The sequence below is a fragment of the Heptranchias perlo genome, chromosome 6, assembly GCF_035084215.1.
Source record: "Heptranchias perlo isolate sHepPer1 chromosome 6, sHepPer1.hap1, whole genome shotgun sequence".
NCBI lineage: Eukaryota > Metazoa > Chordata > Chondrichthyes > Hexanchiformes > Hexanchidae > Heptranchias > Heptranchias perlo.
Window position 1 is genome coordinate 49,138,745 of NC_090330.1, and position 14,612 is coordinate 49,153,356.

At 43.6% G+C, this 14,612-nt stretch overlaps 1 protein-coding gene across 1 annotated transcript; it reads right to left on the bottom strand.

Annotated features, from left to right (window-relative positions):
- Window positions 1-481: 481 nt before the first annotated feature.
- Window positions 482-1,240, bottom strand: LOC137323186 (putative nuclease HARBI1). Its single transcript, XM_067986695.1, has one exon. The coding sequence runs from the start codon at window positions 1,238-1,240 to the stop codon at window positions 482-484; it is 759 nt and encodes a 252-aa protein (XP_067842796.1).
- Between the last annotated feature and the right edge of the window lie 13,372 nt (window positions 1,241-14,612).

Sequence of the window (14,612 nt, forward strand, 5' to 3'; positions counted from 1 at the left end):
GCATTCCTGCTCCCACCCCTGTCACTTTGCCAGTGCCCTTGTTGTTGCCTATCAGTCAGCCAGGCCAGACTGCTTCAGCCCATGCTGAGATGGTTCAGTCTGAAGCTGGGCTCTCCTGGCCCAGAGCTGCTCGAGGTCATCCTCCCAAGGCCATCTGCACACTCCTCCATTGAAGGCCAGCGGCCTCCAGCCACCCATGCTCCAGCCACCTCATAGGAGCACTAGGATAGGTAAAGGCACACGAACAACAGGCACTGAGGGAACGCACAAGGGTGATGTGTTCTGTTCTGGTTCCATAATTTTATTTGTTAATTGATAAATGTGACTTTGAATTTGCATTTTGTGATGCTTTTTATTTGTGCAATGAGCTGACGGGGAAAGCAATGTGTAATCAGATGGAGGACGATTTGATGGTCATGTGGGAGCAGACAGGTGGGGAGTATAGGAGTTGGTAAGTTGGGGGATGTCGTTCACATTATTGTTAGCGGGCATGGATCAGGCGAGCACGCAGTGCTCTTGCAGACAAGGTGCGTGTTCCCTGTTGCACCATTGTGTCTTCCTCCACTTCCTCCTCCGGCTCCTCCCCGTCCTCCTCAGCCTCTTCCTCCTCCTCCTCCACCTGTGGCTCAGGGTCTGCTCCGATCATCGATTGCAAGGGCTGGTACCTCATGGTGGTGAGCTTATGCAGCATGCAGCATACCACCACGAATCTTCCCACCCACTCAGCGGAGCACTGAAAGGCTCCTCCAGAATGGTCCAGGCAGTGGAAGCATTGTTTCAGAAGGCCTATGGTGTGCTCCACGATGTTGCGTGTGGCCGCATGGCTCTCATTGTAGGCCTGCTCGGCACGTGTATGTGAGTTCCTGACAGGAGTCATGAGCCACGGTGTGAGGGGATAGCCCTTGTCACCCAGTAGCCAGCCTTTGACCTGATGAGCCGGGTGAAAAATAGCTGGCAAGTTGGACTGCTGCATAACAAAGGTGTCATGACTCCTCCCTGGGTAGCGGGCACCGACCTCCATGATTCGATGCGTGTAGCTGCACACCAGCTGCACATTCAGAGAGTGAAAGCCCTTTCGGTTGATGAAGATGGCAGAGTTGATATGCGGGGCACACAGGTCAATGTGCGTGCAGTCATTGGCACCCTGCACTATGGGGAAGCCAACAATGTGAGCGAACTTCCGTGCTTGCTCGCTCTGCTTGTCTCTATCAAGAGGGAACATGATGAACCTGTTCCTCATCTTGTACAGTCCTTTATGCAGCAGTGCACCGCATACTGTGAGATGTTGCACATGTCGCCAGCAGAGGCCTGAAATGATCCTGAGCTGTAGAAGTTCAGCGCCATGGTTACTTTCACAGCTACAGGCAATGCTGTCCTTGACCTGCTCTGAGGCTGTACTTGTGGCCGCAGCAGCTGATATATCTCCGTCACGACCTCCTTGGTGAACTTCAGCTGTCAGATGCAATGCTCCTCGCTCATGTTGAGGTAAGAGAATTGGTCCCGGAAGGCCCTCATTGGATACGGCCTCCTACTCAGTGCCCCGCGCCTCCTCCTCCTCCCTCTCCTCGCAGCTTGACCTGCTGTGCGTGGTCTCTCTGCATGCTCCCAGTTGTGCTCAATGCCCAGTGGGAGCCCTAGCAGACCACCCATGGTTGCCAGGAATGTTATTCAACCACGGTTGTAACTTTCCGAACCGTAAGACAGTACCTGCCAAACCACTCTCAAATGTACTGTAGCAACTCTCAGTAAGTATAGGGAGCTTCAAAAACACTTCCTATTCCACCAGCAGCCAGAAGCAATAATCCAGCAACTAACCCGCAACACCTGCATGGCCCCTTTAAATAGCATTGGTGGAGGGTCCTCCAGGCCATCCAAAACATGTTCAGGTGTGCGTGGTTCAGACTATGCTTTGAGTTGAGCGTTAAGTTCCAAAATGGTATCTATCACTTTAAATCAGCGTTGCACACTGGTTGTACACATTTTCTCCCGACTTTCCATGCTGCTGGCGTTGGGTATTTGGGCATGTGCTAATACCTATCGCAAGATAGTGTCCGCGCATGTCACGTTGGAAATGTGCGTGCATACTCAGCCATCTTGGCACTTTGAGAGGCCACGTAGTGCGAAACAATGGGCGCTACATGGCCCAATTTCTAGCCCATGGTTTCTTCTGGGCTAGAAGAATAATTACCACTTCGTGTCATCATTATCAAATATAGTTATTAAAAATATTAATTATGCTAACTTTACATTTAAAGTAGATAAGAGTTTATTAATTTTAAAATTCCTTGCTATAAATTTTACAAGGTATAATTATTTTATACATTAAAAAGTGCTTATGTAGTCCTTCATCAAAATTAATGTACCTTTCAGTTTTTAAATAATTGAATGATGAAAAAACATGCACTTTTAAATTAAATTCTCTGTCCGATTATAATTGGAAAAACTGTAAACCATAGATAACTATGATAAAAAATGGAATATTAATATGTAAAAGTGGCACCACTAGGCCCTTTGGATGAGATGCATATACTCTTCTGTAATGTTTAGCTGCTTGGTCAGTCTATATATATCCCAACCATTGCTCCATTAGTTCCATATAGCAAGTAGGTTCACCCAGTTTAAGCTGACCATGTATTATCAGCTACAACAGGTGACAATGCAAAAACTGCACATCTGTGGTTGTGTGACTCCGGTTTGGGGGCCATTGGGAGAAGTCACATATTGATGGATATAAACAAAACATTTTGTACATTGGGTTAAACGACTCAATGTCAAACTATAGGAAAGAAAAAGTTAGAGATCTGAGACGTGAGACCATCTTGGACTTAAAAGCTATTTCTTTGAAACAAATCACCTTATTTATATTGAATAGATACATAAACATCAATTATAAATTACACATTTTCACCGTGCATCAAGTTCATTCCTTGGCGTTTCCACTGTCAGTTGTTTCAAATGTTAATTAAAATCACCACTGAAGATGAACAAGCAAACTGAAGCTGTTTCTGAAGTTGATCTGGTTGGGTGAACAGATTGGATTTTGTCCTGGTTGTCAGATCATTCAGACACAAGATATTGAATAATCAGTACACAAGCCCATAATCTCACAAATATTGTCATAAAATTCATGAAGATTGATATGCATCATCCTGACGGCGCAAAAATAATATTGAGAAATGAGTCTTAAGATGATATGGTAGCATCATAAATATTTGATAAACTCTTACTTGTGCCGACAACAATTTGCATTTAAATAGCATCTTCAATGTAGAGGACATACTTCACAGAGGCATAATCGGACGAAAATGGACGGCGAGCCAAAGAAGGAGCTATTTGGAGGTGTGACCAAAAGCTAGGTCGAAGAGGTGAGTTTTAAGGAGGGTCTTAAAGGAGGAGAGGGAAGCAGAGAGACGGAGGGGTTTAGTGAGGGAATTACCGTGAGGCCTAGATGGTAGAAGGCACAGCTGCCAGTCATGGGGTAAAGGGAGGCGGGGTGCACAGGAAAGTCACAGCAACAGATAGAGATACAATATTTTAATCCTATAACATTTCTTTTTAAATTGTTGTTTTCATTCTTCAAAGTTAAGAATATCAATAGTGAACAATGAGTGATTTTTTTTTTCATTTTGGATTCTCACTGTTGACATCAAACATAAGCAAACACAGAGTTAAAACTTCCTATATTCTCCCAACAACGTGCCTAAACCCAGCCCTTACTGCACCGAAAAAATATTTCCATTTCTACACACAGGCCATCCTAATGGCTTCTTTCTTTGTGATTGCCAATTTAGTGCAATTGTATCCACTATTTTGTGGGCTTGCACATACCAGGAACTGGTTGAGAATGCCCATAATGATTTCACGTAGGACCCTTACAGCCGGCAGAGAATGGAGATCTTCATCCAACTAGACTAGGTGATGTACTAGATTTAACAAATGCTGAAATGAACATAAAACCTGCAATCATGGCGACGTGACAATTTAGTAGCTGAGAAATTTTACAAGTGGACTCACTAAAATAATGTCCCCAAAATCATTGCTCTATCTCAATTATCTCAGTTGCATAATTTGACTCTCTAGGCTTCCGTCTGTCATTTGATCTCTCATGCCTCAATTGGCAAAGTTTGAATCCAAGAGCTCCTGCAACTTTGTTATTTTTCAGCTGATTGAGTGAGCCTCAGAATCACCCACCACATGTTCTTACTTTCCTCTATTGGATGAATTTTATATGTTCCCATCCGTACACGAGGTAGCATGCTCTGCGGACGTGCTCAGCTCAGCCTTCTTTGGTGAAGCACAGAACTGTACTAATAGTAACTAGGAGAATTGCATGGCCAGATTTTCTTGTCTTTCTTGCCAAAGGAGGAACTGTCCTGAATATGCAAAATTATTGGAGAAAGTTGGGAGAGTCTCATTAAAATATTTGCATTCACATGCAATACCAACTGAATTCATGTCTGTGCATCCACTTTTTACCTTCTAAGGACTGTAGTAATAATGACACCAAATGTAATTGTATAATTCTGAGTTAAAGTGTTCTTTAGTAAATATGTAATCACTTTTTGTTCCTAAATCTATTTGAAGGATCAGTACCCAATGGTAAAAATAGTAGAACATGAAAGGTTTGGTACTTCATCAGACAGGAGTACATTTTATACATTGTGTGCCACAAGACTTCAGTCCTCAAGAAAAATTGAATAGGATTTTGTTGTCCAAATTTGATTCTTTCTTAATTTGCTAATGGTTGTGTAAGATGACCTTTACAGGAGTGGGATGTCAGAATACCAATGATCTGTACAATAATGATGTGTGTAGCACACAAGTCTTCATCAAACCTGTTGTTGGTATCTGTTCTCAGATCATGCTGTGGTGTCGTCAGTCATGGTTGACGCGGGTAACCCAAGCTACTGTGATTGCCAGAGAAGATAAGAATCCTGGTAGTTTCCAGGGTAACATGCATTCACATCCAGAATGATCTGGCTGACATCACTTACAAGCTGCACCCTCACAGAACAAAAAGCCCATCTGTTTATGAAATTTAGGGCATCGTCATTCAGGGCTTTTAATGTTGCATGGATGGCATTAATGACACTCTGCTCATGGGGAAATACTGCCATTCAGTAAGATTCCAGTGCTCACTGTCTCTGCTTTGGTGGGTTCACAGGGATGGATATGAAATCTGAGGCCTACCTGAACAGGACATCGGTTATCTGTTTAATGCATTGGTGCACTAGTGATTGACTTGTGTGACTTAGGTCATTTGAGGTTGCCTTGAAATATCTAGTGGCATAAAAATTTAGAACTGCTGTTACCTTTGCAGCCACTGATAAGGCTCTGCCTCTGGCAGAAGAGGTTAAAGTTCCAGTGCCAACAGCTGGTACAACTCACTGACTACTTCTGAAGGAAATCACAGCCTTCTTACACACAGCTTGTGGGAAAAATCCATATATGTCCTTCTTGGTCTGTAGATTCTCTGGTATGGGTATCAATGTTTTGGGTGTTGCCTTCGTACATGTTGCTGGACTCTGCTGCCTTCCATCGTCTCCTTCTCAATGTTCTCATTCTCTTCAAAGCACAGAAACAATGGAATACCAAGAGAGATAGTCATTGCTTCCCTAAAGCTAACTTCACTTTTTAAATTTTGAACAGTATCTAACTACTATCTTTAATGCATTAGTTTTCAAGAACATCAGATATTGGCAGTGATTTCCAGGCTTTTAGACCTACATGATCACTGATAAATGTCAGCAATGACTTCCACTAGGTTTTCCCACTTCTGTAATACTGTATGCATCCAAACCACCATCCTGATAGTGGCAGGAACGAGCCAAAACTAAAGGAAATGCAGGGGAATAGAAGACCAAGTCCCCCACCGCACCCCCCGCCACTCCCCCCCCCCCCACCGCAAGTCATTTACATGTGGCCAGGCAGACTCAGGGCAAGGGATCCAGTCACCAGTCATTGAAAAAGGCCCTGCCTACATCACTTGCATTTTCATACTGCCTCTGTACTGCTCAAAGTCAGATAGGTTTCACCAGGAAAATCCAAATCTAAATCAGAAGACCCAAGCATTATTTTTTGAAATATTAATACTGCAGTTGTCAAAAATGTGATGTTACTAGTCAATATTTGATCAAACAAGTCAATCAAATTATATGAAGGTTTGAAACCAAAGGACTGAAGTTCAACAACAGACAGGGTGAAATTTATCTTGACAGGTAGCACAATAGGCGATAGTGCATCGGCAGCCTGTTTTACACTCCGCCTGATTTTCTTAAAAGAATTGAAAATCGTGTGCAGTGCAAAACTGGCTACTGATGCGCTAGTGCCTATTTTGTGCTACCAAGGCGGACTTCACCCCCACTTACAATTTAAAACTGGGGCTATGGCAACCAAATCTTCAAAAAGGAAAAATGTATTCTTTTCACATGAAAGGCTTCATCTCTTTTTCTTTGTTAAGGTCAACAAGTAGGCATCTAAAGTTGCTAGTAATCATAATGAATTATGGAGGTCCACCAACACCCTCCTCTGCCGGGCTGAACTTGTTCTTACGTTGAACAACTTCTCCTTTGACTCCACTCACTTCCTCCAAATAAAAGGTGTCGCTATGGGAACCCGTATGGGTCCCAGCTATGCCTGCCTTTTTGTGGGATATGTGGACCATTCCTTGTTCCAGTCCTACTCAGTTCCCCTCCCTCACCTCTTTTTCCAGTACATTGATGACTGTATCGGTGCCACTTCCTGCTCTCGCCCAAACTGGAAAATTTCATCAACTTTGCTTCCAATTTCCACCCTTCCCTCACCTTCACATGGTCCATCTCTGACTCTTCCCTTCCCTTCTTCGACTTCTCTATCTCTATATCTGGGGATAGACTTGTCAACCAAAATCTATTGTAAGCCCACTGACTCACACAACTACCTTGATTATACTTCCTCCCACCCCATTTCCTGTAAGGATTCTATTCCCTTCTCCCAGTTTCTCCGTCTCCATCGCATCTGTTCTGACAATGCCACCTTCCACACCAGTGCTTCTGCTATATCTTCCTTTTTCCTCAACCGAGGATTCCCCTCCACTGTAGTTGAGAGGGCCCTCGACCGTGTTTGTCCCATTTCCCGTACTTCTGTCCTCACCCCTTCCCCTCCCTCCCAACACCATGATAGGATCCCCCTTATCCTCACCTTCCACCCCACCAGCCACCACATTCAACGTATCATCCTCTGCCATTTCCGCTACCTCTGGCCCAATGCCACCACCAAACACATCTTTCCCTCCCCTCCCCTTTCAGCATTCCAAAGGGACCACTCCCTACGTAACACCCTGGTTCACTCTTCCATCACCCCAACACCAGCTCTCCTCCCCACGGCACCTTCCCGTGCGAACACAGGAGAAGCAACACCTGCCCTTTCACCTCCTCCCTCCCAACCATCCAGGGTCCCAACCACTCCTTCATAAGAACATAAGAACATAAGAAATAGGAGCAGGAGTAGGCCACATGGCCCCTCGAGCCTGCTCTGCCATTCAATAAGATCATTGCTGATCTTCAAACTCAACTCCACTTTCTTGCCTGATCCCCATATCCCTTGATTCCCCTAGAGTCCAAAAGTCTATCGACCTCAGTCTTGAATATATTCAACGACTGAGCATCCACAGCCCTCTGGGGTAGAGAATTCAAAAGATTCACAACCCTCTGAGTGAAGAAATTCCTCCTCATCTAAGTCTTAAATGGCCGATTTCTTATTCTGCGACTCTGCCTCCTAATTCTAGACTCTTCAGCCATGGGAAACAACCTCTCAGCATCTACCCTGTCAACCCCACCCATAATCTTACGTGTTTCAATTAGGTCACCTCTCATTCTTCTAAACTCCAGAGAGTATGGGCCCATTCTACTCAACCTTGCCTCATGGGACATCCCTCTCATCCCAGGAATTAATCTAGTGAACCTTCGCTGCACCGGCTCGAAGGCAAGTATATCCTTCCTTAGATAAGGAGACCAAAATTGCACACACTACTCCAGGTGAGGTCTCACCAATGCCCTATACAATTGTAGTAAGACATCCTTACTTTTATACTCCAATCCCCTTGCAATAAAGACAAACATTCCATTTGTTTTCCTAATTGCTTGCTGTACCTGCATGCTAACTTCTTGTGTTTCTTGTATGAGGACACCCAAATCTCTCTGATCACCAACATTTAATAGTTTTTCACCATTTACAAAATATTCTGCTTTTCTATTCTTCCTACCACAGTGAACAACCTCACATTTCCCCACATTATACTCCATCTGCTACCTTCTTGCCCACTCACTTAACCTATCTATATCCCTTTGCAGACTCTTTGTGTCCTCCTTACTGCTTACTTTCCCACCTAGCTTTGTATCATCACCAAACTTGAATACATTACACTCGATCTCTTCATCTAAGTCATTGATGTAGATTGTAAATAGCTGAGGCCCACCCCACTAGTTACAGCCTGTCCGCCTGAAAATGACCTGTTTAACCCTACTCTCTGTTTTCTGTCCGTTAACCAATCCTCTATCCATGCTATCATGTTACCCCCAACCCCATGTGCCCTTATCTTGTGTAACAACCTTTTATGTAGCACCTTATCGAATGCCTTTTGAAAATCCAAAGAAATGACATCCACTGGCTCCCCTTTATCTACCCTGCTAGTTACATCCTCAAAAATTTCTAATAAATTTGTCAAACACGATTTCCCTTTCATAAAACCATGTTGACTCTGCCTAATCATAATATGATTTTCTAAGTGCCCTGTTTCCACTTCCTTAACAATGGATTCCAGGGTTTTCCTGCCAACTGATGTCAGGCTAACTGGCCTAAAGTTCCCTGTTTTCTCTCTTCCTCCTTTCTTGAATAGCGGTGTTACATTTGCTACCTTCCAATTTGCTGGGACCGTTCTAAAACCTAGGGAATTTTGGAAGATCAAAACCAATGCATCCACTATCACTCAGCCACCTCTTTTAGAACCCTAGGATGTAGGCTATCAGGTCCAGGGGATTTATCAGCTTTTAGTCCCATTAGTTTCTTAAGTACTTTTTCTCTACTGATATTAACTAAGTTAAGTTCTGAACTCTCATTAGACCCTTGGTGAAACAGCGATTTACTTGTACTTCTTTCAATTTAGTATACTGTATTCACTGCTCACAATGCGGTCTCCTCTACATTGGGGAGACCAAACACAGATTGGGTGATCGCTTTGCTGAACATCTCCACTCAGTCTGCAAGCGTGACCCTGACCTGCCAGCCGCTTACCATTTTAATTCCCCATCCCACTCCCACACTGACCTCTCTGTCCTTGGCCTCTTAGGCTGTTCTACTGAAGCTCAACATAAGCTTGAGAAACAGCACCTCATCTTTCGATTAGAGACTTTACAACCTTCTGGACTCAACATTGATTTCAATAACTTCAGATTGTAACCACTACTCCCATTTTTTCAGACAGCAGGCGCTGGTAATGGTTCTGATGTTGCCATTTATAGTTCCTCTAGACCCATCTTTTGTTTCTTTACTTGTCCCATTACCACCCTCCTTGTCTTTCACCATCATCCCTTTTGTCATTTAATCACTCCTGCTCTCCACCGTATCACAGACCTTCCCTTTTGTTATTTCCTCCCCTTCCCATCCTCTTCCCCTTTCTCTGGCTCTGTACTTGCTTAAAAACTGTTTAATCTTCAACTTCTTCCAGTTCTGACGAAGGGTCATCAACCTGAAACAGTAACTCTGTTTCTTTCTCCACAGATGCTGCCTGACTTGCTGAGTATTTCCAGCATTTTCTGATTCTACTACAGCTGATGCATATTTTAGCAATGAATATTAGTTTGGTTTATTCGAAGAAAACTCCTGAAGTCAAATCTGAATTATACGATCATTGTTAAAGAAAGCCGAAACACTCTGGGGTCGATTTTGCAATGGTGGCGGGTTGACAGCAGGGGCGGGGGTGGGTGGGGTGGTGAGGGTGCACGTGGCAAACCCGCATGAACAAAACTTACCGTTTCCGAGGCGATCGCATGTTGATTGCTGATGATTGACGTCCTCTTTGGGTTTCGCACCCGGCAGCCAGCCTGATTGACAGACTGGCTGCCGTCACGAGCTGCAACGCGAGGGTGGGGGGAGAGAAAGAGAGAGAGACATCATCTGGCGATGGACTGGAAGACCGGGGTGGGGGGGGGCGCGGAGAGTGGAAGATCCTGGGGGAGAATCGAAGATCGGGGGTGGAGGGAAAGGGGAAGATCAAGGGGAGAGAGGGGAAGATCGAGGAGGGGAGAGGGGAAGGGGAAGATCGGGAGGACATCGGGGGGGGTGAAGAGGGAGACATCGGACACCGGAGCAGGGTGCAAAGGTAGGTTCATTTTGTGTTTTAACTTCCTTCTATGGTGTTTTATGTAATTTATTTAGTTTCTGTTTCCCTGATCCGGTTTCACCAGGCGTGAATCAGAAGCGGTGGGCAAGCCGCCCAGGTAAATTAAAAATCGTTACAATTACTTCATCTATCACAGGTAAAGTACCTTAAGTACCTCAATGAGGTACATTTGGCTCTTTAACTCTCATCCCGCCGGCTTTAATTGTTTTCGGGTCACCAGCGCGCACACAGGTGGGTCCCTGGGAAACTCGGAAGTTGATGGGTTGGAGCCGGCTTCCGAACCTGAACGGGATTTCCTCGATTTTCGGAGCCCCCCCTGACCTCAACGCACCCGCAATTGCCCCCTAAAATTGAGCCGTCTGAATCGGAAGTATCTTACGTATTGGTGAAATATTTTGAAGACACAATAAAAAGAAAGAATTAAAACCAGATATCCTGCATTTGATAATACATTTATCCCTCCATTACTAAATCTATTCTGCTTCAAGATATTTGAACATTCCTGCTCACATCCATTTCCAAAACAGTTGGATTGCACAAAGACATCTTCACTTGCACTCTACTCCAGTATTTAAACAATTCTAGAACAAAAAATGCTATTATCATAACAATTAATTTGTTTTTCCTTTTCACAGACAATTAGAAACTTAGGAAGCAACACACAAGCACTGAAAGATTCCCACTCAGCTGTTGAATAAAGTCAACGGTGTGTCCCTTTATAGTGGGGCAGTATATCTTCTCTACAAGTGTAAGCTTTCATTATAATACAATAGAACATCTGTATGTATCGAACCTTTCATTATAGCACATCAGAACTTGGATATAATTGTGATCCTTCATTATGGTATAAAAGACCTTATATACAGTTGTAGTTCTTTACTTTAGTACAAAAGACCTCTCCAAGTTTAGTTATTCATTATAGTACAGCAAGCATTTTCTGCTGGTATAGTCCCTCAATTCAGTACAGATTATCTACAAATATGAACTTATTATAGTACAGTAGCTATAATCATTCATTATAGTACAGCAATTTCTATATATGTAATTCTTCATTATAGTACAGTAGACCTTCTAAAGAAGCCTCATTTTTTTTTATAGGAAAGTAAACCTCTACAAGTGAGATCTTGTTTTTTTCAGAAGTTACACTAAGCATTTTATAACAAGAGGCATATTATAAGTATAATAGGATCCTGTGCTCCCAGTGGGGAGTTGCACTCAAAGGGATATAACATTGTAGTGCCGATTTTTCAATTCACATTCCACTTAACTGCACTTCCCCATGTGGGATTCATGAATTTACCCTAATGACCAATTCACTATTCAACCGTGACAATGAATTTATATTCAATAGCCTTATAGTGGAAAGCTGGCACTGCATACTGTTGTAGTCAGAAGCTACCGTGCTTTTTTGTTTCCAATATTAATGAAATAAGGTTGAAATTTGACATTATCTTTACTGCAGCAAACTTAAAAGTGTGATTTTCCATTTATTGAACAAGATACAGCAAAGTATACCTCTACTTCGAAATGGTAGAATGCAGAGGAGGAGTATTTAAAATATCATCGTACATGGAGGAATCTTCACTTTGAGGAATCTCTTAAAATTACTAGTGCAAATATCTAAGTACACAAAAACAGCTTTACATGCACCTTTCTGATCATCTCAGTTATTTAGACGCTCCATCACTGGATTGATCAGCTGCTGGTGTTAGAACCCAGTGTAAAGCATTGAAATGTCATGTTTCAGTCTCAGAAATGATGTGAAATGACAGGTCCAATCAGGAGGCTAGGTTTCTAAAAATGAATGTTGAAAATGAAATTTTCAAATAAGAAAATGTTACAGGATTTTTTTTTAAATGGAGATATATGTAAAAGACTAGAGGATTTAGCCACTGCAGCTATATACCTTGGGCAATTCCTTTAAAAATATATAAAACGGCCATGCACCTTTTTTTCTTTCTAGAATTAAAACCAACTTTCAAAGCTACACATGCTAACTTTTTGATATAAAGATTACAGCTATCTGACAGATTAAATAGTACACAAAGAAACAACCCCTCTCCACTACCGAGTAATTTAGCCTAAGGACCAAAGGAACTTTAAAACCCAGCAAATGTTGTTACAACAACATCTGGTGTGAGTGTACTGCCATTTGGATGAAATGTGATGTAATTGGGCCGATAAGTACCAGTGTCAACATTACTCAAGCAGTCTGCATACAAAGAAGCTTGCCTCACCTGATAACAGGAGGTCAGCTTATTTGAATATTTTTCTGTTGTTCCTGGCACAACACTCGTGATATGCTGGGAGCACCAAGGGGCATGGGAGCCAGTGAAGGGCTGCTGGCTGTCCGTTGAGTGCTGGGGAGTTTTCTGGGGGAGGGTAGTAGCACAGGGGAAAGGCAAAAAGGGGTGGGTGAAAAGAGAAAAAGGGGGAGGGGAAGGGCCAGGCAAGGGATTCTTTTTCTTCATTTTGTTATTGCGGCCTGGCCCTCATTATTGTGACAAGAATGCTGCACAGGCACTCCAGTCACGTTATGGGAAACTCCCTAATTTCACAACCCTAATGAGCCTTGTGTGTAGTTTGTGTACAGCCTTCCAGCACCTTTCATGTTGGCTGTCTACACTGAGCTGCAATGAGCCCATCAGGCACAGTGAAGGCCACAGACCTCGAAACCCATGGGGAACAGGTGTCCAATGCACTTCAATGCATTCGGTGTCTACAATTACATTATTGGCCCCAACATGTAGTCCACACTGTGGGTTGGGTGTTACCTATTGTAATCCATTTATATTATAATGCAGCTTCTAAGAGCAGTCTTGCCTTCACAGGCAGTGCTGTAGTGTAAATAAGGCAGCCAATTTGCTTACAGAGTCAGTCACAACCATCTCATGAAGTACTTTCATTCTTTATCTCTAGAGATGAATGTTGTTTTTTTTTATTCGTTCATGGGATGTGGGCATCGCTGGCGAGGCCAGCATTTATTGCTCATTCCCAATTGCCCTTGAGAAGGTGGTGGTGAGCCGCCTTCTTGAACCGCTGCAGTCCGTGTGGTGAAGTTACTCCCACAGTGCTGTTTGGAAGGGAGTTCCAAGATTTTGATCCAGCGACGATGAAGGAACAGCGATATATTTCCAAGTCGGGATGGTGTGTGACTTGGAGGGGAACGTGCAGGTGGTGTTGTTCCCACGTGCCTGCTGCCCTTGTCCTTCTAGGTAGTAGAGGTTGTGGGTTTGGGAGGTTCTGTCGAAGAAGCCTTGGCGAGTTGCTGCAGTGCATCCTGTGGATGGTACACACTGCAGCCACAGTGCGCTGGTGGTGAAGGGAGTGAATATTTAAGGTGGTGGATGGGGTGCCAATCAAGTGGGCTGCTTTGTTCTGGATGGTGTTGAGCTTCTTGAGTGTTGTTGGAGCTGCACTCATCCAGGCAAGTGGAGAGTATTCCATCACACTCCTGACTTGTGCCTTGTAGATGGTGGAAAGGCTTTGAGGAGTCAGAAGGTGAGTTACTCGCCGCAGAATACCCATTGGCGATTCTGTTTTGTTCTGGGGGTGGGCAGGAGGAGCTCTCAACACACCCTGCCTGGCCAGCAATATTGTCAAGTATTAAAAATCACTAAGTCCCATGGGAAAAACAATGAAAATGACAGCAAGATCGTCTTAATTTAAAAGCTGTCAGCCTTGGCTCAGTGGTAGCACTCTCGCCTGAGGCAGGAGGTTGTGTGTTAAAGTCCCACTCCAGAGACTTGAGCACATAATCTAGGCTGAGACTGCAATGCAGTACTGAGGGAGGGCTGCATTGTCGGAGGCGCTGTTTTTTGGATGAGACCTTAAAGCAAGACCCCTTCTACCCTCTCAAGTGGAAGTAAAAGACCACATGGCACTATTCCAGAAAGAGCAGAGGAATTCTCTGGGCGTCTTGGCCAACATTTATCCCTCAAGTAACATCACTAAACAGATTATCTGGTTACTATCTTATTTCTGTTTGTGGGACCTTCTTGTGTGCAAATTGGCTGCTGTGTTTCTTACATTACAATGGTGACTACACTTCAAAAGTACTTAATTGGCTGTAAAGCGCTTTGGGACATCCTGAGGTTGTGAAAGGTGCCAAATAAATGCAAATTCTTTCTTTCCATTTTATTCCTCCATTTCTCAGTTCAATTACAAGCAGTGACCATAACCCACCCTCTGTCTAGGCGTAGCATCCTATCAATAGTGAATGGGAGGCAATAGT